This window comes from Dreissena polymorpha, chromosome 6, assembly GCF_020536995.1.
Source record: "Dreissena polymorpha isolate Duluth1 chromosome 6, UMN_Dpol_1.0, whole genome shotgun sequence".
NCBI classification, from domain to species: domain Eukaryota; kingdom Metazoa; phylum Mollusca; class Bivalvia; order Myida; family Dreissenidae; genus Dreissena; species Dreissena polymorpha.
Window position 1 is genome coordinate 46,172,090 of NC_068360.1, and position 22,886 is coordinate 46,194,975.

At 34.3% G+C, this 22,886-nt stretch overlaps 2 protein-coding genes across 2 annotated transcripts; both read left to right on the forward strand.

The window, feature by feature from the left end:
• Nucleotides 1–16,076: 16,076 nt before the first annotated feature.
• Nucleotides 16,077–22,666, forward strand: LOC127835157 (uncharacterized). The gene is made up of 5 exons (XM_052361467.1): nt 16,077–16,203; nt 17,920–18,242; nt 18,393–18,853; nt 19,272–19,705; nt 21,033–22,666. The coding sequence occupies exons 4-5, from the start codon at nt 19,278–19,280 to the stop codon at nt 21,493–21,495; spliced, it is 891 nt and encodes a 296-aa protein (XP_052217427.1). The 5' UTR covers nt 16,077–16,203; nt 17,920–18,242; nt 18,393–18,853; nt 19,272–19,277; the 3' UTR covers nt 21,496–22,666.
• On the forward strand, nt 17,921–18,850 carry LOC127835645 (uncharacterized). The gene is made up of 2 exons (XM_052362081.1): nt 17,921–18,242; nt 18,393–18,850. The coding sequence occupies exons 1-2, from the start codon at nt 17,921–17,923 to the stop codon at nt 18,848–18,850; spliced, it is 780 nt and encodes a 259-aa protein (XP_052218041.1).
• Nucleotides 22,667–22,886: the final 220 nt, after the last annotated feature.

Consider the following 22,886-nt stretch of genomic DNA (forward strand, 5'->3'; position numbering starts at 1 on the left):
TGTTTATATTTGCGTATAAGCGGGATATTGTGAGTAAAACGCCGAAATATATTGCTGACATAATTATTTTGTTTACCAAATATCTCCGCTCAATATTTACGCCATTGCTTTCGGATTGGCCAAACGCGTCCAATTGTGTCGTATCATATGATCAATTGTTCAAGTTATCTTCTTTGTGAGGGAAAACTATTTTTTTCCTGTTTACGTGTTATTTGGTGTTTTATCTCAACATAATCTTCCGGTCTTTACATCCGTGTCAGTTGGATGTTATGGAAGGGTTTATCCGCCAGTACATGCATATTGCTAAATGGCAATTGTTTATTGCTTATTGACAACTTCATTTTAATATATTAAAACTTGCATTTGAATTCTGTTACAATACAACTGTATTTGTGTTTCTTGCATTTGCTGTATAAACAATGCATTATGCATGCGCCTTAATGCTAATGTTTATAGAAGGGAAAATCAACAAGTCCATTCATGTTGCTAAATGACAATTTAATATTGCTTAATGACAAGTGCATATTGCTTAATTACAACTCCATATTTACAAATTACAATTGCATGTTGATATATGACAAATGCTTTTTCTATAATGCTATTCGTTATCAACATAATATTTGTACATTTCAACTTTACACTTATGATTACACTAGCAATTACACTAGTAATTACACTAGTAATTCAACAAGACAAAAGCAATAAGCATGTTGCAAGTCATAACGCAACATGAAGTTAATCCAATGCGACATGACAATTTGTAATGTGTAATTTATATAAAGCGGAGAACCAAAAATATCGGGAATATTACACTCAAAGCTATATATCGACTTATTAAATCACTGGCTATTTCTGTCGAAATGCCCCTTCTCTGCGAGTTTGTGAAAAAGCCAAAAGCCGGCTGGTATTGTTTACACAAGCAAATCGAAGTATGGTTAATAAGTTTGTTGGTCAGTACTTTTGTACATCCGTCTTTACCTGTCAGCCACAAATGAAACGCTGAGTATTTACACAGATGGGTTAATTGAAATCAAACGATATTTTGTCGATCTTATGCAGTTATTTAATTTCTTAGGATTTCGAAATACTGACAATGACGCGGTGGCCGCACAGGTATTACAGTTGCAGTACGCAACTGTATCTCTAACTATTTTATCTCTTACGGGGCTTGAGTTCGTCGGGATGGAGTAAGTTGCGTAACAACTGAAACGTATTAGATTGATTGGTGGATGGATAATTGAATGGATGAATATTGATTGATAAATTGCTTGATTTGTTTTAGACTTTGTAAGCCTTATGTGGCTCACTGGCTAACAACCTGAAGTCATCGCAGGTTAAGCGTACGCTTTAATCTTAAGCAGACCGCGGATTTGACTGACTGTGATGGACGTTAGTCTATCGTACGTGAGGTACTTTTCATACCACTTTATATTTTGACCAACACACGCATATGGAACAATAAGCGCAAGTGTTACCGAAAAAAGTTAGCAGAGAACATTAATTGTTATAAACAATAATATGAACATTTGTATGCTCCGCTAAAAAATTTCACTGAAGCATTATAGTCGCTGCTTTATTCGTCCGTCCGCAGTGGTTGATACACGTGATTCTCACCTAGGCAACCCAGGCTGAATATCCACTCACTGAGCATGCGAGATTGGTTGGTGGTCGACATACCTCCCACAAAGCACAAAACCGCATCAAAACAGAAAGTAATTTACTCAAAACTGAATAGCTAAAAATATCAGCTATAATTCATATGAATCCCAACTTTTGTGTGTCTAGTTCGTTAGTTAGGCAATGCTTGGACACACTCCGGATCCTCACATAATGCAGTCTCAGGCGCTGAAGTACCTTAAAAACTAGGTCATAAACTTGTTCATCAACAACTGTTCAGAATGCACTAAATCTTCATGATGAAAGAACAGAACACACACATAAAAAAACACTACGGATACGCGAGCACACATATAAACGCACACAAATACGCTAACGCACACATGCGCACACGCGTGTATCGTGGTCGTACGTCAAAGTACCGCATGTTTTGCAAGTTGCAAATAAATAATATTATTTATTTATTAACTAGTCTACACGAATACATCTCTTCCCGAAGGTTATTATCAGCAAAACTAGTTTGGACGCAAATATTGTTTCGACAAAAGTAGTCCACACCCCGTAAATTATCATACACACGCCAGAGTTGTCTCCCTGTATTATAATTTGCGCTAGAATGCCAAATTTCTTATTCGTTCCCTGTAATGTTATAACGCATTTTTTGCATAGAAAGATTGAATAAAGCAAAAAGAAGATAGCCACATAAACAATTTAACAGAAATGATGCACACGTCATGTACTGGCAAGAAAATAGGATTAACACACATCGAGTAAACATTATAACGAACTATGCATGCCATATTAAAGAACTGATGGAAAAAAAACTCGTCCCGTGTTTTCTTTTCTATGCCTTTTGCAAAATGAAATTTAAAGTACTAATTCTATTGTAACATTTCAACACGTAAAGTACAGAGAGAATTTACATTACATTTTACTTTTTTACATAAGAAGAAGAACTAATAAATTATAACAAAGGAGTATACACATGTCATTAAGACCCATGGATTTTTTATAAAAACTGTCACTCAAACGTATCATTTCAATTAATATCATAAATAGAAAAATGCAATTATAAATGGCGACATGGAAAATGAGTTGCATGAAATACAATGCCATAAAGCATAATGCGAGAACTGGCGGATAAACCCTTCCATAGGATTTGAATGAATTTTCTTCCTGTCCAATTGTGTCGTATCATATGATCAATTGTTTAAGTTTTCTTTTTTTGTCAGGGAAAACTATTTTTTCCTGTTTATGTGTTATTTGGTGTTTTATCTCAACATAATATTCCGGTCTTTACATCCATGTCAGTTGAATTTGAATGGATTTTCTTCCTGTCTTTTTTAGTTTCGGGTTTGAATTATAAAATTGGAAAACCAATCAAGCACACGCGAGTAAGTTGTACTTCAGGAAGTAGTGTGATTTTGCTTTAAATGTATAATATTGCTTCATAAGCTTACCTGAAAATACGGCATGATGTTATAAGTCAGTCGTAATTGTATGTAGTGAGTTCTACCATTCAACTCGGTTAAAACCACAGCGGTGTTTTAAAACAGTATTTCAATATATAAGTTTCATTTTTGCAGATGAAATAAGCCAGGAAATGTAATGTTCAAATTATACATTATATATATGTTTTTTATACATAATGACTATTTTACCGTCTTTGTTCAACTTTAATATAAATTGTAGTTGATTCAAACGGAACACTTCACCCAATCAACAGAACTGTACGTAATCCAACTCGGCTTTCGGCTTTTCACGTCCCAACGTCCCGACGTTTGTGAGTCTAGAAATTTAGTTAGGTAGGAGCGATGTGACACACTCTGGGTTTTCCGGACATTTCCGGGTTTTACACCTCCCCTTTGGTATTAATAATGCATTTTAAAATTTAAGACGAACGTTCAACATATAGGTACGGAATGAACGAGCAAACCAGTCTGTACACTGCCTATTAAACAGACGGGCCAAATGTTGAAAATGCGGCATGCTAGCCTCCTGGTCTCTTATCATGCTTATAGAATAAGCGAGACCACTGTGCAGGAGAGTGCCCATATTTTAGCTTGATTGCTCCGCAAATAGCACTGACAATGTTATCGGGTGTCAACATCCGGTTTTGTAAAACTTAATAACTGCTTTAATACAATCTATTTTTTTTTGTATTTCTCAACCCGACTGGACTTGAAAAAAATCAGTTGCCCGGATAAGCAAATGTACGACTCGGGCAACTCGGACATTTGATTTCGCCACCTTTGGGTATTACCCCTTCCATCCACATACAGGGTTCGCCAATACCGTCGGTCCGCCGGTCCTGACGGGCAAATTTTTCTCAGGACCGACAAGTGATTAAAGATAATCGGTCCGACTGACCGACACAATCGGATGAAAAATGATTTAAAAAAGATCACTCAAAGTGTATAATGTGCTATTGGATTAATAGAAGGTAAATGCGTTTTGTTCAACTTCTGTCAAAATCCTTTTTTGTTACCTTCATTTTGATGTTTTGATGTTTAAAGTTGGATTAAAATTGACTATCACATGCGAGTTCAAAATCAACGGTCTTTGTTTAAAAAGCAACCGGGTGCGTCCGCCATTTTGTTTGTTCCATTTAATTTCTCCACAACAAAAACCGCATGAAAACTTGTTTCAACAGGCATTTGTGAGCATTTCTGTTAAATAGTTTCATTATTATATTGTTCTGAGAAGGATATATTTTAATTGACAAACCAACAATTTCTGAAATCAAACGAAGTTTTTCCACCCAATGTACTATATTTCGGATTATTTAAATTCGGACATGTGTTAATTTGTTGTTGATAGTTTGTAGCATTATGTTTTGTGTTATTTCAGACAACAAGAATGGATGGTGGTAATTATCATGGGCCATTCTATCAAGTAATAGGTGTGAAAGACATTAATTTAATTGAACCTGGAAATCAACCACCTCAGCTAAGAGAAATTATTTTAACAATAGGTGTTGTTTTAGAACTTGGGAAATTAGCTAATAAACAGAAATTGAAGTCATCCAAAGTAGTGTGAATGGGTGTGTGCAATTAAGTCAAACTTGATTGGATGTCACCCTAACTTTTCAAGAACACGGATTTGTAGAGCTGTGGAGGCTAAAAACAGTTTGACATGCCTTTGGTTTATATGTGGTTTATTACAGAGACGTAGATAACAGAGATAAGCAGGTCGCCAAATATCGGTAAACTCTCGCCAGTCGCGGGTTTCGGCGAGATTAGCGCGCACCTGTTTGTCAGTTGCCACGGTAGTTAACACGCTTTTCAACATTTCGGAAACACGCTTTCGCGTTCGAGTTTTTTAATTGTGTTTTTAACAAATATTATTTAAATTAGAATGTATGCGGCATTATCACACAATTGTAATGTGTCAATTAAATAGTAATTAAAATAAATCACATGCCGATTTGTTTTAATTCGCAATTAAAACAATGATTATCGGTATTTAAGGATGCTTTTGAAATACGGTAAAGTATATAATTAAAGGAGCTATCTGAATCTTACGGCAAACAATTGATAATAGAATGGTTTTAATTAGATGTTTGCTTTTCATTTAAATTGCAGTGTTTTAATTTTGTTAATCCGAAATGCCTTTAACCTGTAGTATAATTTGAGCAAAGCTGTGAACAACATTTGCCTATTATGGAGAGAATCTATTCTTGGTCTGCTCTAATTGAATGTTTGTTTTCTTTGTACACTTTAATTACCGCTAAATGCAAAGCACAATTTTATCAATTAAAGCATAATCACATAGAGTATATGTATATTAATCTACAGACCCGTACACTATGCCATTCTGTGATATTTAGCATCTCGATGTAGTTATTTAGTCGCGTGTCTGTGTGTCTTCACTATGTCTAATACGGATTTTGTGTCATGGGATGATGAGGATTTAAATCTGGATTTACTTCTAGGGGAATATACCGATTATGATGAACATTGTAATAGTGAATCTGTGCGGGACAATACTCAATCAATTGTGTATGAGTGCTCGAAATGCAACAAATTAATGAAAATCATATCTGGATTCCGTGGGCATGTTGTAAAGAAGCATCATCTAAACTTGAAAGGTATGTCCTCTTATGTACATATACTATATGAAATGCGACAAGGCTTCTACCATTAATGTTTTACGGTTTCATAATATACCTTTTTGTGACAATGTTATTCTGTGTAATGAAAGCAAACGTAAACATGGTTTTACTGTTTATTGGATATAGGTTTTTCATCAAAACCTTAATAATTCAGTAACACATATTAAAAGACCTTGCACAACAAAAGAACACCAATGTATCAAACATGACACTTATCAGGGACCTATACAAACAAAGGGATTAGCAACCTCGCGATATCCCGTTACAGCACGCAAAATAAACCGGTGCGCGAGATCAGGGACCTATACTTTAATCTCGATCGATTGGTCCCGGTGTAGCGATAATAAACCGGTGCGCGAGATTTGATAATCTCGATCGATTGGTCCCTGTGTAGCGATAATGCGGCTACACGATATCGATTGCGAGGGATTTCGCTTATTTAACGCGTTACGTTTTTTCGGATTCAAATTATATTATGTTAAATAAACAAGTACCTATTCGTTTAATTGTTGCGTTGTTGATCTCAAAATCAATCATTAATTAGTCTTATTATTACGCAGTATGTCAAATGGGCACCCAATTATCGGACTCTTTGATGAATATTAATTGCCGGTTGTTTCGCCAGGGTTAAATTGCCGTTGTTTATCGCACGTATGTGCATGTAAAAAAGACCGGTCTTTTAATAGAATTAAAATGTTACCATGTTTTGTTTAAAATAGCAACATTATCAAGACATGTTAAGTGCAAACAACTCAAAATGTATAATTGTTCTTTTAACCTCCGACGCAGCAAATTTTCGAATGTCATTTTAATATTTATTTGGACTCCCTTAAGTCATAGTGAACGTTGGAATTCATGGAATTTACTGAAAATGTCTTCTAAACATAAAAATTTCCTTTCATGGGATGACGACATAGATTTAGATTTGGTATAAGGTTATTATACTGATGATGAGGCAAACAATAAATCGCAAGCAAGCACGAAAGAGCTGTGCTATATTTGTCCTGTTTGTGGTGCGGAGTATAAAAGTGTATCAGGATTTCGAGGTCATGTCATAAAAAAACATTAACAGAATTTACGAGGTAATAAATATTGGATGCATTTTTTTAGTTCTGCATTTTGCGTACAAACCAAACAAAAAACAAGAAAGGTTTTCGTGTTTAAGTAGTTCTCTCTCTATATATATATATATATATATATATATATATATATATATATATATATATATATATATATATATATATATATATATACTCATGTTTTATTCGTTTTATTATCATATATATCTCGAACAATCAATATATAAAACAACATTAATAAATCAAATCCTCGCACATGCAAGTAAGATATCCAAAACAGTGGACACATGATACGGTGTAATAATGATGAGACAATTGAATCAGGCATTTACAGTTACTAGTTAAGTAAATAGTGTGTACAAAGGAGTTTAGTGTTTTATTCCTTTAATTATTTTCAAAGAAATGAATATAGAACGTGTTGTAGAATGGTTTTAACAAAATTATGGACAAAGATTTAAATGCAGTTAATAGAACATAAAAGTTTATTCTGACTTAAGCATGTTAAGCTAATCGTCATTTACATTACATTTACAATAACAGCATGCTTTTGAAGTAAATACAAATCATGCATCACTTCGAAAAAGTTCCTTTTACAATATAAGGAATACACATGTTTTCGTGAGAATGTTAATATTGTTAATACATAGTGACCTGTCTGTACCAAAGTTCATAAGTGAAAAATATAATTATTAAATGACTTTTTTTAAACAAGAATTACATACATTAATATAAAATTAGGACACATATAAGAAAAAAATATGATCCCTGCATATAACTGCATAAAGTATATACTTGCATTGTTTTTTCATTCGTAATTTTTTTTTAGAAATGTAGAATTGAGTAATACTGACAATGTAAAAGCTGTATGATATACCTCTACCTATGCTACACTTAATTGTAGTTAAGTATAAGTAAAATCCCTGTGTTGACAACCTATACTAAAGCAAAACTATAGTGTATGTATAGCGATATGGTTCCTTAGAGTATATAAAGTACAATCATTTTATTTAGAGAGAAATCTATAAGTAAAATTAATAACTCCATCTATATAAACTAGTTAATTTCATTTATCTATATCCCTACATCGACTATCTATGCGAAAAAAAAATAATTGAAAATTCCACCTCAGGATTTCCTATGCAGACATCAAATTTTAACAGTCTTTCCTATAACACCAGAACATAAGCAACGCGATTGATATGTTGTGGCAGTCCAGTCCATATTTGGTGAGATCTCGGAATGCATTTCCGATGCACATAGACAGAGCACGTAAAATTACTCTTAATTTCAACCGATAACTTGATTGCTGTCAGACTGTCATTTGCGTACAACTGTAACATTTGAATTGATTGCTCTAATTCCTTTACAACGAACTGAGATGAAAAATTTTGCAGTTTAAGTTCCACAGCAAAGTCTGAGAAGGTTGTCGTCTCCACCTCCATTTCTAGAAGCCCTGAACTACATTCCATCACATCAGCTTCAGGCTTATCATTGTTTGTCTCCTGGAAGGAGTCAAGCTCATATGTGGAGTCTTCATCAATAGCATAACTATGATCACTTGTGAACTGCACATTTTCACTTTCTGACTGGGTAGAAGAATCTGTTGTAGCTTTAATGTTCACCAGGGGTTCACTGGCAACATGGTTTTCTTCCTTTGGCTGTTCAGATGTTATGTAGTGGTACTTGGTACAAACACAAACAATAATAGAGCTTGTATTGATCAATCCCTAAGAAAAAGCGGAGACAAATGTTAATCTCAATTGTTTTTTTTAAATAATTGATTAAGGACTAATATTGTATCATCATTGAGCTTATACAAATCAAGAACTTTGCAAATAATGCAAATTAAATGTACACCACACAATGCACTGAAGTGTACAATTTGCTAATCCTTAGCATGCTGGGAAATTTGTCGTCTGCTAAAGTGTTGTCTGCTGAATTTCTAAAATTAGCATTTTCTTAGATTTTTTTCACAGAATACTTTCAGAATAGCAAACAGTTTGAATCCTGATGAGACGCCACGTTCTGTGGCGTCTCATCTGGGTCCAAACAGTTTGCAAAGGCCTTTAAAGTTTGATTCCAGCGCTGAAAGGGTTACGATACCAACATGAATAATATAGGGCTAGTATTTACAGAGCCTTGGCCTTTACGCAAAAAGCAATGACATATGTATACAAAACTGAAAGCGGTCTAACAATTAAAAAATGACTAAAGTTATACATGTGTATTGTCCTTTAGCTTATACAAAGTTATGAGTTAGTAAATAATGCAAATTAAATGTGAAACACACAATGCATTGAAGTGTCACATATCTAAAGATACCAACATGATTATCATAGGTCAATTATTGACCGAGCCTTTTGAAAAGAGCATTGACATACACATTCAAAACCGAGACTGGTTAAAAAAAAAATGACTAAAATTGTATAATCTCTGAGCTAATACAAAATTATGCCTTTGCAATTCATGTAAATAAAATGTGAACCACACAGTTTATTGAAGTGTAACATTTGCAAAAATACCAACATGATCAAAATAGTGCTACTATTGATGGAGTCTATTGAAAAAAGCCTCAACATATGTTGATAACACGTTTAACTAAAAAAATTGAAAAATAACTGAAATTATATCATCTTGGAGCTAATACAAAATTATGCCTTTGCAAATAATACAAATAAAATTAGCATCACACAATGCGTTGAAATGTAATGTTTGTAAAGATACCCATAAGATTAATATAGGGCTAGTATTGACTGAGCCTTTCGAAAAGAGCCACGACATATGTTGATCAAACTGATAGTGATTACAAAATAAAAAAAATGACTAAAATGGTATTATCTTTGAGCTAACACAAAATTATGCCTTTGCAAATAATGCAAATTAAATTTGCACCACACAATGCATTGAAATGCAACGTTTGTAAAGACACCAACATGATATATATAGGGCTAGTATTGACTGAGCCTTTCAAAAAAGAGCCACGACATATGTTGATGAAACTGATAGTGGTAAAAAAATAAAAAAATGACTAAAATTGTATTGCTTTTGTGCTAATTCAAAATCATGAATTTGCAAATAATACAAATAAAATTAGCATCACTCAATACGTTGAAATGTAATGTTTGTAAAGATACCAATAAGATTAATATAGGGCTAGTATTGACTGAGCCTTTCGAAAAGAGCCACGACATATGTTGATCAAACTGATAGTGATTACAAAATAAAAAATGACTAAAGTTGTATAATCTTTGAGCTAATACAAAATTATGCCTCTGCAAATAATACAAATAAAATTAGCATCACTCAATGCGTTGAAATGTAATGTTTGTAAAGATACCCATAAGATTAATATAGGGCTAGTATTGACTGAGCCTTTCAAAAATAGCCACGGCATATGTTGATGAAACTGAAAGTGGTAACCTATAAAAAAATGACTAAAATTGTATTGCCTTTGTGCTCATTCAAAATCATGAATTTGTAAATAATACAAATAAAATTAGCATCACTCAATGCGTTAAAATGTAATGTTTGTAAAGATACCCATAAGATTAATATAGGGCTAGTATTGACTGAGCCTTTCAAAAAGAGCCACGACATATGTTGATGAAACTGATAGTGGTAAAAATTAAAAAATGACTTAAATTGTATTGCCTTTGTGCTCATTTAAAATCATGAATTTGCTAACAATACAAATAAAATTAGCATCACACAATGCGTTGAAATGTAACGTTTGTAAGAATACAAAAAAACAATAGTATAGAGCTTTATTTGACCAAGCCTTTTGAAAAAAGCCACGACACACGTTTCTCGGATTATGGAAGAGTAAACAATGATACGCATGATTTGGTGAAAATACCCACCGTTGTTTTATAAGTAAATACAAAGCATAGTCGAAAACAAATGAAACAATAAGATGTATCAAACTCAACAAACCTTTGCAATGAATACTTCTGTGTTGGCAACACTTGGTTAATTTGTACTCTTATTATTTCTCGATTGCTTTGTCACGGTCTCGCTTTGTCAAAATGGCGGCTCTTAAAATTTGCCTCGAAGCGCGAAGTCTCGTTGGGTCGCAAGTCTCGTTCCCTTTTGCGTAACAACGCGATAGCTTGTTCTTCGGTTCAGTGAGTGTCTCATCCCTTTGTTTGTATAGGTCCCTGCACTTATTAAGCAATTTATTGTTAGTACAAATGAAATATTGAAAGTAAACAGCTAGCTTTCTGAAGTAATGCAGGACACATGCATGTAAAGCATAAGAGTAGTGGCAGGTTATGAAGGCTAATTACTAATAAAATTAATATCTAAATAACATACGAATGTTTGATCACACCCAGTTTTCAAACTATAGTAACTAATCTAAAAAAGCAAGAAATATGAAAATATGAGAATGTAAACAAAACTGTCATTTGTATAATGTAGTTTTTGATGTTAAAATGAAAATCACACCTACGTTTTACAATTTATGTGTAAGGATTAATTAAACAAACAAAAATATAACCTATACAAAATACGTAGAAATTTGTTGTAAAGCTAAAGGCAGAAAACCCTAAACATGTTGATAATAAATTTCCTACGTTCTAACGCCAAATTCTAAAAAAAACAACACATTAGCTTATATTAAAACACTACATTTTGTGTATCATGCAATTTAAACCAAGGTAACCACGTATTTACCTATTTATGATCTCATGCAAAATGCATAAACAGAAATGTCTTCCAATAGTATTAATATTAATGCTAAAAAAAGTGTAAAATTCGAATGCCATTCTGTATAAAACAGCAAATATACACAATATAAATGACATACTGTATAATAAGACAATGTACAATTTAGACATTATTTGCTTCTAAGTATGGAATATCTAATATTTAATGTTTCATATTATTAAATTAAGATGAATTAAATATGTTTTTAAATAGTATTGTACTGCGCTCAGTGATTTTATATAATAGTAAATCCAGTGTTTTCTTTATTATTTGGAAAGTACCAATTTTAGGCCCTTAAAATCAGTACTGTATCCAATATGGTTGTTAGGCAATTGTCTTATTTAAAAGAAATTGATAATAAAATAGCAGTAACTAACAAAACAATAAAAAAATAAACAACAAGAATCAAAAAGCGCGATAATATATATAATATATATTTGTGTATTTCAGAACAAAATATAAGGCTTTCCGATGAAAAACAAATATAGACAGAACTGAGTGAAAAATATGTAGCATTGCAAAAATACAACAAACGCCTTGGAAAACACTTACAAAAGGCTTTAAACGTAATAATAACAAGAGTGATAACAAGGCAAATGTCGAACAACGGACCAAAGGCAATCACAAAAGCTCACCATTGTGCTCGAGTGAGCAAAAATATTTACACGAAAATAACATTCAGATATTTGGAAAAGTATTTTCAACTAACAAAAATAAAAATCGCATCACAAGGTGCCAGAATGGTTTAATACTAATTATATAACTATAAACATATAAATAATATATTATATTCTAGAACAAAATATAACCCTATTGGAAGAAAATAAAGAAATAGACAGAAATGAATGAAATTTATGTAACATTGCAAAAACAGAACAAAAATGTTTTGGAAAACATAAAAAAAAATGCTATAATCTTAATCATAACGAGAGTGTTAACAAGGCAAATGTTAATTGTGGAAATCGCACAACGGACAGAAGGCGATCACAAAAGCTCACTTTGAGCACACTGTGCTCAAGTGAGCGAAACATATTTACAAGAAAATAACGTTCATGTATTTGGAAAAGTATTTACAACTAACAACAATAAATATCGCATCACAAAGTGCCAGAGTGGTACAATATTAATTGTATAACTCTAAATATATTGATAATATATATTATATATATAAGATTTATGTACTACAGAATAAAATATAACGCTATTTGAGAAAAGCAAAATATAGACAGAAATGAATGCAAGTTATGTAACATTGCAATAACAGAATAAAAAAAGTTTGGGAAAACACTTTAAAAATGCTATAAAAGTAATAATAACAAGAATGTTAACAAGGCAACTGTTTACGGTGCACTTCACACAACGGACAAAAGGGGATCACAAAAGCTCACCATGAGCACATTGTGCTCAAAAGATCGAAAAATATTACACGAAAATAACGTTCAGATATTTGGAAAAGTATTTACAGCTAACAACACATAATGCATCACAAAATGCAAGAATGATTAAATATTTATGCATAACTATAAACAATACAATCTTAAACTTACATTTTAAGTACTATGTAAAAAAAACATGTGTTGTTCAAGAGGATCTTGATTGAACACAGAAGTAAGAATGAATTTTGCTCCCTTGTTTAACATAAATTTTGTGCATTCACAAATAGATGTCACACTGATCTTTATTCCAGTTATTGTCTGATGGCTTAGACACATGCTGGCCCTTTCATTCTTAGTAAAGTTCCCTTCGCGCTTTGAAATACCCTCCTCCCATTCACGAAAATAATTCAAAAAGGTTACCATTAGCCAACTGAACCTTTCATCACTTGCAGAGAAAAAAGGATTCAAATTATTATTACGCTTATTTCTGCCTTCCACCATAGATCTCACATTCAAAATGTCAAAGAACTTGTTCATATTTTTAATGAAAATGACAGTTTCTTCCACTTCATCACCATATAAATCCTCCAATGCGAAGGCTACACTGTCACTGAAGATTTGTGCTGCTTAACTAACTTTCATATACGAAAATGCATTCAAGTCAACATGTTTTCTTGTGAGCTTTGGTACAGGTGTATACATGTTGAATTCACAGTGCTCTTCAAAAAGCCGAACAATGTGCATCCAAGAGATGTCCTTTCCATTTTTCCACAAACGCCTAGTGTTCTTATGAGAAAAAGAATTACTGAAACAATTTCTCGCAGTTTTTAGCAGGTGTGGTACGTCTGAAATGAAGTAAACTTTCCCTGACTTATCTACTGGATGTAAAGAAAAATGAACTGTTTCATGTCCTGGAAATGTATGCATTTTAAAACACTTCCGATCGGCACTGGCACCATCACATGTGAGGAAAAGAACTTTTAATTTTAGATGAATTTCTAATAAAAAAATAGCAGACCACAATATTGGAAAAAGCAAGTCTGAACTGATGTTCTGAGTGGCAAATGCTGTTAGAGGAAACTGAGTGTGGTGGCAATTCCTCTTACCATTAAAACAAGCACAAATTTTGCAGTCACACTTTCACGAGATAAAATGATCTTTTCCAAGTCCATAAAAGCATTGCCAATATTGTCCAAATTGCAGTATCCTATCAGCTCACCAGAATATTTGTTGTACACCAAGTCTTCTTTTACCTTCACTTCATCAAACAATATTCCACAGTTACTTAGCCATTCTTCCTTGTATGAGTTACACTTTTCTGCCTCTGTCTTTAGCATGTCGAGATCATCTTTGTTAAAGCCTAATTTACTTTGGATGTAGTGAGAATACTCAAACAGTGTCCTATTGCTAGGAAGCTTTATAAATCCTGAGTCACGCTAAGTGTCATAGGCAGCCTGCGACTTGTGGCGAATAGCTAAGCACCACCTGATAATCATAGGATGCCATCGCATTCCAAATTTGTCAATACTGACTGCCTTCAACTGTTGGGCACAGAGCAGGCGTTGAAATGAATTAGAGTCTGGATATGACTGTACAACATACTTTTCACACAACTGCATAAGGTCCTTCATTTCTGCTGAATGTGACATATCCATTGGAACACCTTCACTGCTAATGTTTTTTTTTGATTTGCCGTTTTAGTCTGTCTACGTCACTTTGCAAGGACCTAATTCTTACATTTTGCTGCTTTAGTTTTTTTCAGGAGATGTTCACGAGGCATGTCAGCATGTTTGTATGTTGATTTCGTAAAGTCAATATCCTTAGTAAAGATTTTATCATGACGACTGCGTTTTTCCCCCAGGCACCTTCGATATTTAACACACTTTTTACACATTGGTTTATTTTTGTTGCCTTCAATAAGCAGAGCACAAGAAACGCTTCTAATTGTTGAATTATACTCTGCATTAAAGTTTCTTTCATGATATGCAATCATTCCATAATCTGGATGGGAAATGGCGCTGCCGACAGGAATAAGAGAAACAAATTGTTCATCATTGTTTCCAGGGCAAACAGACAGGCCCAATAAAACCTCTTGAAGGCACATTATGTCTGTCCTTGATGTTATCAGTTTTGGAACACGTTCTCACAAAAAATGGTCATTGGCAACTTCCTTTCCATGCACATACACAGTAGTTTGTCCAGCTTCATTAATACACACTTTCATACTTATATATGTTTTGCCATTGCCTTGATCTGAATGTAAACTGAATGTAAACAATGTTCCAGGTCGTTGGCGTGCGTATTTATAATAAATGGCTTTGGAATGTCACTAAGATCACTACGCAAACTAACAACCCCGGTAGGCACAGTGATCTCAACAAGGTCTCCAACTTCAGCTGAGCCTGGTGCTGTAAATGACGATGGCGAACCACACTGACTTGCTTTATCTTCATAGAATGCTGTGTTGAGAGAAGTATCAGCCTCACAGTTCTCAGTCATGGAGGCATCCTCATCGAGCAGGAAACCATCGTCAAGTGAAGTTGGGGATGATTCATGAAGTACAAGTCGGGTTCGCTTGTGCTTCTTCTGCACCCCGTAACTAGGTCGCTTCCTTCTAGGCATGGCCAAACTGCGAACACAAATCAGCATGTTAGATAAACACTAAATGTGTGATATGATATTTTTAATTAAGTTAAAGGGCTGTCTCCATCGGAAGGCATATGCCAAAGAAAAACGCTTTTTTGAAACCTATACCCAGATTTCGATACCTAAACGCGGACCCTAAGTTCAAGTTTAAGGTCAAAGGGGTCACAATTTGTGTGCATATGAATAGGCCTTGTCCATATACACATCCATACCACATTTGAAGCAACATAGAAGTTATGAGCATTTCTCGTCTCTGTTTATTATGAATATAATATTTGTTTCATTATATCGACTTTGGACATGTTTTTATTGTATTTTAATTTGATCAAAACTAATTAACACCTAAAAGGTACTCTCTTTTGTTGTGTTTTGCTGTTATAGTTTAGTCGGACAGTGGGACTGACAGAAACTGATTCGGACTGACAAAAATTTCTAGCCTGTCAGTCCAAATGACTGACAGATTTTTCAAATTTGGCGAACCCTGCACATACATTACTCTTACGTCCAAATGCTAAACCTACTCCCGCCCACTAGCACACTCTGATGTGCATTGGTGCATTATCAATCGCTTTACTTCTATATAAACCCGGACAATATTAATCCAAACGCAGCGGGCTTTAAGAAAGTTCAACTTAAATTCAACAGAGTTTGGATAATTATTTCGGTTTGTTAATATTTTAACTTTTTGTTCGTTAAGATTAAATTTATTATTATTATTATTATTATTATTATTATTATTATTATTATTATTATTATTATTATTATTTCCTTTTTTACAAAATACGTTTACAAGAGAAACATGGGTAATATAATCGTTTCCTATAAATATATATGGAATAGCTGGGGCTCAATCCGAATCCACACATAGAGAAGTCTAAGGCGCATATCTCATAAACGCATAAAGGGACCTCATAAATATCGAAATACTCGTATATATATATATATATATATATATATATATATATATATATATATATATATATATATATATATATATATATATATATATTATATATATCGGCGGTATAACAATGATTTCAAAAGCATAATGTTAGACTTGTGGTTTCGTTCGTGTTTTTGTGAAAAAGACGTTATTAAGCAGGTTTTACTTGAATTTTGAACTCCGGTTATAACCAAAGCGTTGTCTAAATTTAAATACAATATATAATAAACGATTGATTTGGGCTGAAATTTATAAACAACATACATTGTCGTCTTTAACCGATAGATTACGGTAACAGCGCAAAAGAACTAATATTGCGGTAATTCTTAAAACTGTCAATTTATGCTCAATTTGTATGCACTGTCATTTGTAATTTAGCAAATAAGGGACTCGTTAATACATTTTTGGTATATTTAGAAGACCGCCATACACTGCTCTTACTTGATTGAATAAGTAATGAAAAGAGAAGCCATCAGATAATAATTGATATCTAAAACGTTTTCTTTGAATGTTGGTCACACCAGGTTTCGAACCGGGATCGTCCGAATAAAAGGCTACTACCTAACATCAATTCATCTTGACAATTATATTGTATAATACATAATTAACCTCATTTAAGTGATTCATTCGTTGACACAAATTGTTTTTGTTCTATTTTTTATATGTGGCAAAAAGTTACACTTATCAGTACTTGACTGTTTTGATGCCTCGTCATAAATCACAAAAATAGCACAAGTAGTAATTCGCAATACAGATTTTTGAAATTAAAGGATTCGATTAAATACTAGCATGATTAAATTGAAGTTCTTATTATATTAAAATACAAATGCCATGACATGACATTTAGTTTTGTCTTGTGGTAAGTGTACTTTTAATAATGTTTAGTTTGTAAAGTTATGAACATACTAATAACGTTCATGTGTAAATAATAATAAGAATATCCTATATGTTGATCGTTTAAAGGCCTGGATTGCACCTATTAAGTAAAACAATAAAATAATAAGAGCATGGTCTTAATGCAGGCTATTTTTGGTTTTGAGTATTTTGATATTCATGAGGTCCCTTTATGCGTCTATGAGGTATGCGCCTTAGACTTCTCTATGTGAGGATTCGGATTGAGTCCTAGCTATTCCACCTCATTTATTTATTGGAAAGTTGTTATAATTTTTAATTCAACCAAACCCACATGCACCGGAAATGGCAATGGCGAAACTTTCTTTTTGTACATAAAATCATTTAAATGCATTTAATTCGAAAGAAAAGACTTTTAGGAAATAACGGTGCAAGTTTGACATGAAAAGAGTTGCTTGTTACAGTCTTTAAATATGCTTTCGATAAGAGACCGTTTTCTTAGACAAAGATGCAGTTGAATAAATGAATGAATTGTCGAATTCTGAACATCTTGCTGTTGGTTCAATCTAAGTATTCTCTTTTAAGCATGGCTTCCATGACGGCAAAGAAATTGGCGATAGAATACGAAAAGGACGTCAGTAAAGAATTGTTCAAATACGAATGCCTGAAAGACCTAGACCTCTTTGTCCTTGATAATTCAATCCGCGAGAGCACGGTGGGGCAACTGAGAGGTCATACTATTGAGAACAAGTGGGAGATATTCAACGAGGTTACAAAATGCGGCTTCCGTCACCGAATAGTGGCAAGCTACAATCACCAGAGAAGAGTAGACGATGAATTCGTGAAGGAAGTCTTGGCCAAGGGCGAAGATCCAGAAGGTCTTTGGGCGTTCAGTGAAGTCACCGAAGGTACCTTTTTTCAAGCTGTATACCTGTCATTGTCTACGACCTTCTCAGTCTGAACTTTTGTGTCGTGCGCCATCTGTCTACAATCTAACAATATTTACTTCTAATAAAATATCCATATTTGCTATGGTCTATAACATCATTCTTTTCCAGGCATCAGTAAAAAGGTACCGGACCAAACATCAATTCCAGTCGGCCTCTTGAAAATGAAGGAAGCGGGACTTCGAAACGTAATCTTTGAGATAGATCTTGGGAACTCTACCTACAACTTCAAGAAGTTTACCGTAAAAGACATGTGCCGCCTTGTAGAGAAGTGGGTTTTATGGGCAAAATCCAATTTAGGTTCGAATTCCAAGGTCCTGGTAAGTCTCAGGGATCTACCCGATGTAATGCCAAAAAAATTCCAGCGTGTGTTTCACGTTGTCGACTTCTTAGCCAGACTGAACCTGTTGTTTGGGATATGCTTTGAAGAACCACGAGGTAAATCGCTGCCCGAAGAATGCGGTACTTGGGCAAAGTTCATTCGCAAGGTGATGGACAGTGCCAACTGGAAAGGACATCTGCTGGTTCACGTGCATGAAAAGTTTGGTTTAATGGATGCAACTGCCTAAGCGGTAAGGCCTACCATTACACCGTCTATACGTTTATTGATATGCGCAACTGGCGAACATTAAAAGTCTGTGTGCAACTCATCTTTAAGACGCCGTTTGTGGCATTTACAGAAGCATATCAAAAAATAAATAATTGTTTGTATGCTGAATGTTAATTTCACTTGATGTACGCTACACACTAAGAATTAAGAGTACATCGATTCTGTTGTTAGACATTGTTGTATTAAAATCAATGTTACTTGTTCCCGATCAAGGACATTTTATGTTAATGTAAACAATCTAATTCACAAAATATATCATAATTTGAAAGTTAAAATGCCTTATTATTCCACTAGACGTTTTTTACATATGGTGATTCAGCTATATGGGAACGAAAAATGTACTTTGTATAAATAAGACGTATGTCACTTTCATATTGCAGTCACTAATGGGTGGCGCAAATGGCATATGGGCGAGTGTTTGCGCGGAGGGAGCGTCTATAGGGAACGCTTCCTCTTGCGTGACGATCATCAACTTGGTTCGCCTCGGAAACCAGAAAGTCCTCAAGACGTACAACTGCTCCTACCTGCGAAAAGCTGCCATCAGAGTAACGGAAATAACCACGGGGTCTCCACCGCACAACAAGCAACCAATATTTGGTACTCGTGCGGCAGATTTCACGTTCGATTTGAGTCCAGAAGACTTCGATATAGCTAGTTTCTTTGGCGAAAAGGCTCCTGTGAGAATCACGTCATTGGCCTCACCGCAAATGATTCTTTCGAGACTTTCAGAGTTGTTTGGAAACAGTAGTGAATTTACGCTTGAGATTGCATCCAATATGAGGGAAATGATTTTGGAGGATCTTCGGAGCGGAAGGTAGTGATGCATTTCAGTGCCTATTTAAATACGTATGAGTATTTGATTTACCAGGGTTTCATCGACAAATCCTGGCCATTAGATTGGTCAATGTCAATGGGCGGTTAGGTAGGAGTGGGGGAGTTTGGCGGTCGATCGTTCGGGGTGCTTGCAGGTGGCGTCAAACAGGTGGTTTCCGGTAAATAACTGTAGTTGGCATGGATTTATATTGATGAAACTTTGGATATAGCAGGTTTTTAGGTAGACATAGCTTGTGGTTGTATCCAAAGCGTGTCGGGTCAAGATCAAGGTCACTAATACTAAAAATAGAAAAAAGAATATGTGCTTAATAGTTTGAGTTTGTATGGAGATATCGCTCTTTCGTTTTGTGTGTATGTAGCTCACCCAGCTCACAGACATACTTAACTCAGTCAACGTCAAGGTCAAATTGTACTTAAAATGTAATAATATAATAGCAACTGAAAATAGGTCGTTTCAGGTCAATTACTTAAGTTTGCATTGACAAATGTTGATAAAACTTACCACAGAGACTTGAATGGAGTCTTAGATTTGGATTGTATATTTGGCGGGCACTAAGTCATAAGCTCAGTATATTCAGTTTGGAAGTAATGTACTGAAATTGTGTGAGAGATAACTGATATACAGACCTGCCTTGAGGTGGCATCTGGGCTGGTAAGATTAGGTTCAAGGTCACTGTTGCTATACATATTTAAATACTTTAGGATAAATTACTTTAGTTTGGATGGAGGAATTAGACTAAAGTGTGTGTGTAGGTCGCCTTTATGCATGTGCAGCATGAGATTGCATTTAGGGACTATCGATTTAAGGTGAAGTTCACTGTTACTTTAAATAGAAGAACACGGTTTCTGCTCAAAATCTAGGGTTTGGATGGCGATATTGTGCTGAAATTGTGTGTGAATGTGTTTTACATCAATGCTAACATGTGGTTCACCTATAGATAGAACAACTATTTAAAACTATGTAATGTATGTTTTTATTGAGGTATTGTTCTGAAATTTTATGTGTAGGTCGCTTACATGCAGACCTAGCTTGGATTGCAAAATTATCTAAATTAGGTTTATATCTAAACTATTGAAAACCAAGTTTTTGTGATAATACCATGCTTTTTTTGTTTGTATTCATCTTGAAATTATTGGTATGTGCACTTTTTAGTTGTCAATATAGGTTAAACTGCCAATTACAACTGTGAATGGGTTTCTAATCAAATGCAATGACCGTAAACCAGTTCAATATTTTTGTGAGCTCTCTATATATTTTCCATTTCATTTCATTGCTTTAATTCGTGTTATATTGTTAAAACTTTCAGGAAAGAGGAGTACATGAGCAAGGCGGGGCTAGCTCTCTTGTTTGACAGATCAGGTGGGTCCCTAAATGAAGTAATGCGTGACATCATCACTGCCGATGAGGCGCAGGGCCCGTACGAGAAGCGACTTTTAGAAGAGATCCGGCAGCGCTGGAACGAGTGGGACCTCCGTGATGCCGAACAAAACGACGATATGCTGCAATACGACTCCTTTTACAACGGATTCTTAGCGCCGTATTTCTCCTGCTACCGTTGTTTTGACACCAAACAGGCGTTGCAGGCACTCGACATGGACGCCGACGGATATGTCGACTGGAAGGAGTTCTTGGTGTACCTGAAATGGGCCTTCCGTCAGTACCCGGATGTAAAGGACGCCAACGAGCTTCTCGACGTGGCGTTCCAGAAAGGGCTCATTCCTGCCATGAGAGATGAACGCATATCCTCAAAGGAACAGAGGATAGACTAAGCAAATGATATTGGCGCACACTATGTAGTGTCAAACAAAAATTGACGCGTTGATGTTTGCTGATGCATTATAAATATCTTTATACATTCTTTAATATAACCGATCCGAATTTAACACTTATTATCATTCAATGAAACGCAATGATGTTATGTATATTGTGTCCACTTTATTACAAGGAGACCCGTGCTCAAACTCAAGTAGCTTTCTTGGGATCGTTACTTTTAAAGACTTCAAATACCGCTACTTCCCAGGAAATGGACTATCGTTTGTATAATCCTATGGCTTTCAGTGTAATCGAGCCAGAACATATAGTTTAAAGCTAAATAAATGAACATGCAGTCGTTACATCGTCTAAATATTCGTATTCATAATTATTGATAATGGTTGGTATCCCATGATGTGTATTTTTATAGTTTTAATTGTAAACATAAATTATTACAAGTACATGTTTAATTTTACGTGTTTAATTTGTCTCATAGAATAATGTTATTATTTGTAAAACTAGCCGGTCCTTGCACAGGTGGCATGTAATTGGCTCAAAGCGCCACAAATTCGCTGTATCAAAGTCGAATCGCCTAAATAGTTCGTGCTTTTTCTTATGTAAGTTGTAATTTCATAATATAAAATAGTACATATAGATTGACATTTCTAATGTCTAAAAGAGGTTCACAGTATTAATGAAATCTTCAAACGTTATATCCACGGCTGTATTTTCATTGTATAATAATGTATAATGTGTTGGTCCTTTTTACTACTATCAGTGTTAAGAACGAAACAATACTTTAAATACCAGATGAATTGTCACAAGGGTGTGTATTTACGTGGTAAAGTCGAATATGGATACTCTGATTACGGTTGCTTATCTTCATTTTTATATAATCTGTTGTTTCGTCTCTTGTATTGGATGGTTTATTTAATATAACTACATTTCCGTTTGTTGCTTTTGGTGAACATATTTATTAATGAATGAATCCGTAATATTTAGTTTAGAATTAATGTGTGATATTGATTATTTGTATGTACTTTCACTGTTTTCATCAACATTTTCTTTACGAAGGTAACAGGTTCATGCTGTGAATTTTGTATGTGGGTATAATAAGCCTAATATATGAATTAAATATATTATAAGCTACGCACATCAACTGTACTCGGAATAAAACTTTAATCTGAATGCACATTTTACTTGTACTTTCACCGAATTTGTTGTCGAATTTAAAAAACAAATGTGTCAATTATATATATCATGTTGTGGTTAAAGTCTGTGTAATACGGGTGTATTACTAATACGTACATATGGGCCGTGGTTTGTGAAAAAGAGGTTGAATGCATGTAAGTAAAGTTTCGACCCAGATTAGCCTGTGCAGTTCACACAGGCTAATCAGGCATTACAC

Coding starts and splice junctions, on each gene's coding strand:
- LOC127835157 (XM_052361467.1), top strand. CDS start 19,278: ATGGGTGGCGCAAATGGCATATGGGCGAGTGTTTGCGCGGAGGGAGCG. Junction 19,706..21,032: donor GAGGATCTTCGGAGCGGAAG/GTAGTGATGCAT, acceptor TAAAACTTTCAG/GAAAGAGGAGTACATGAGCA.
- LOC127835645 (XM_052362081.1), top strand. CDS start 17,921: ATGGCTTCCATGACGGCAAAGAAATTGGCGATAGAATACGAAAAGGAC. Junction 18,243..18,392: donor GTTCAGTGAAGTCACCGAAG/GTACCTTTTTTC, acceptor ATTCTTTTCCAG/GCATCAGTAAAAAGGTACCG.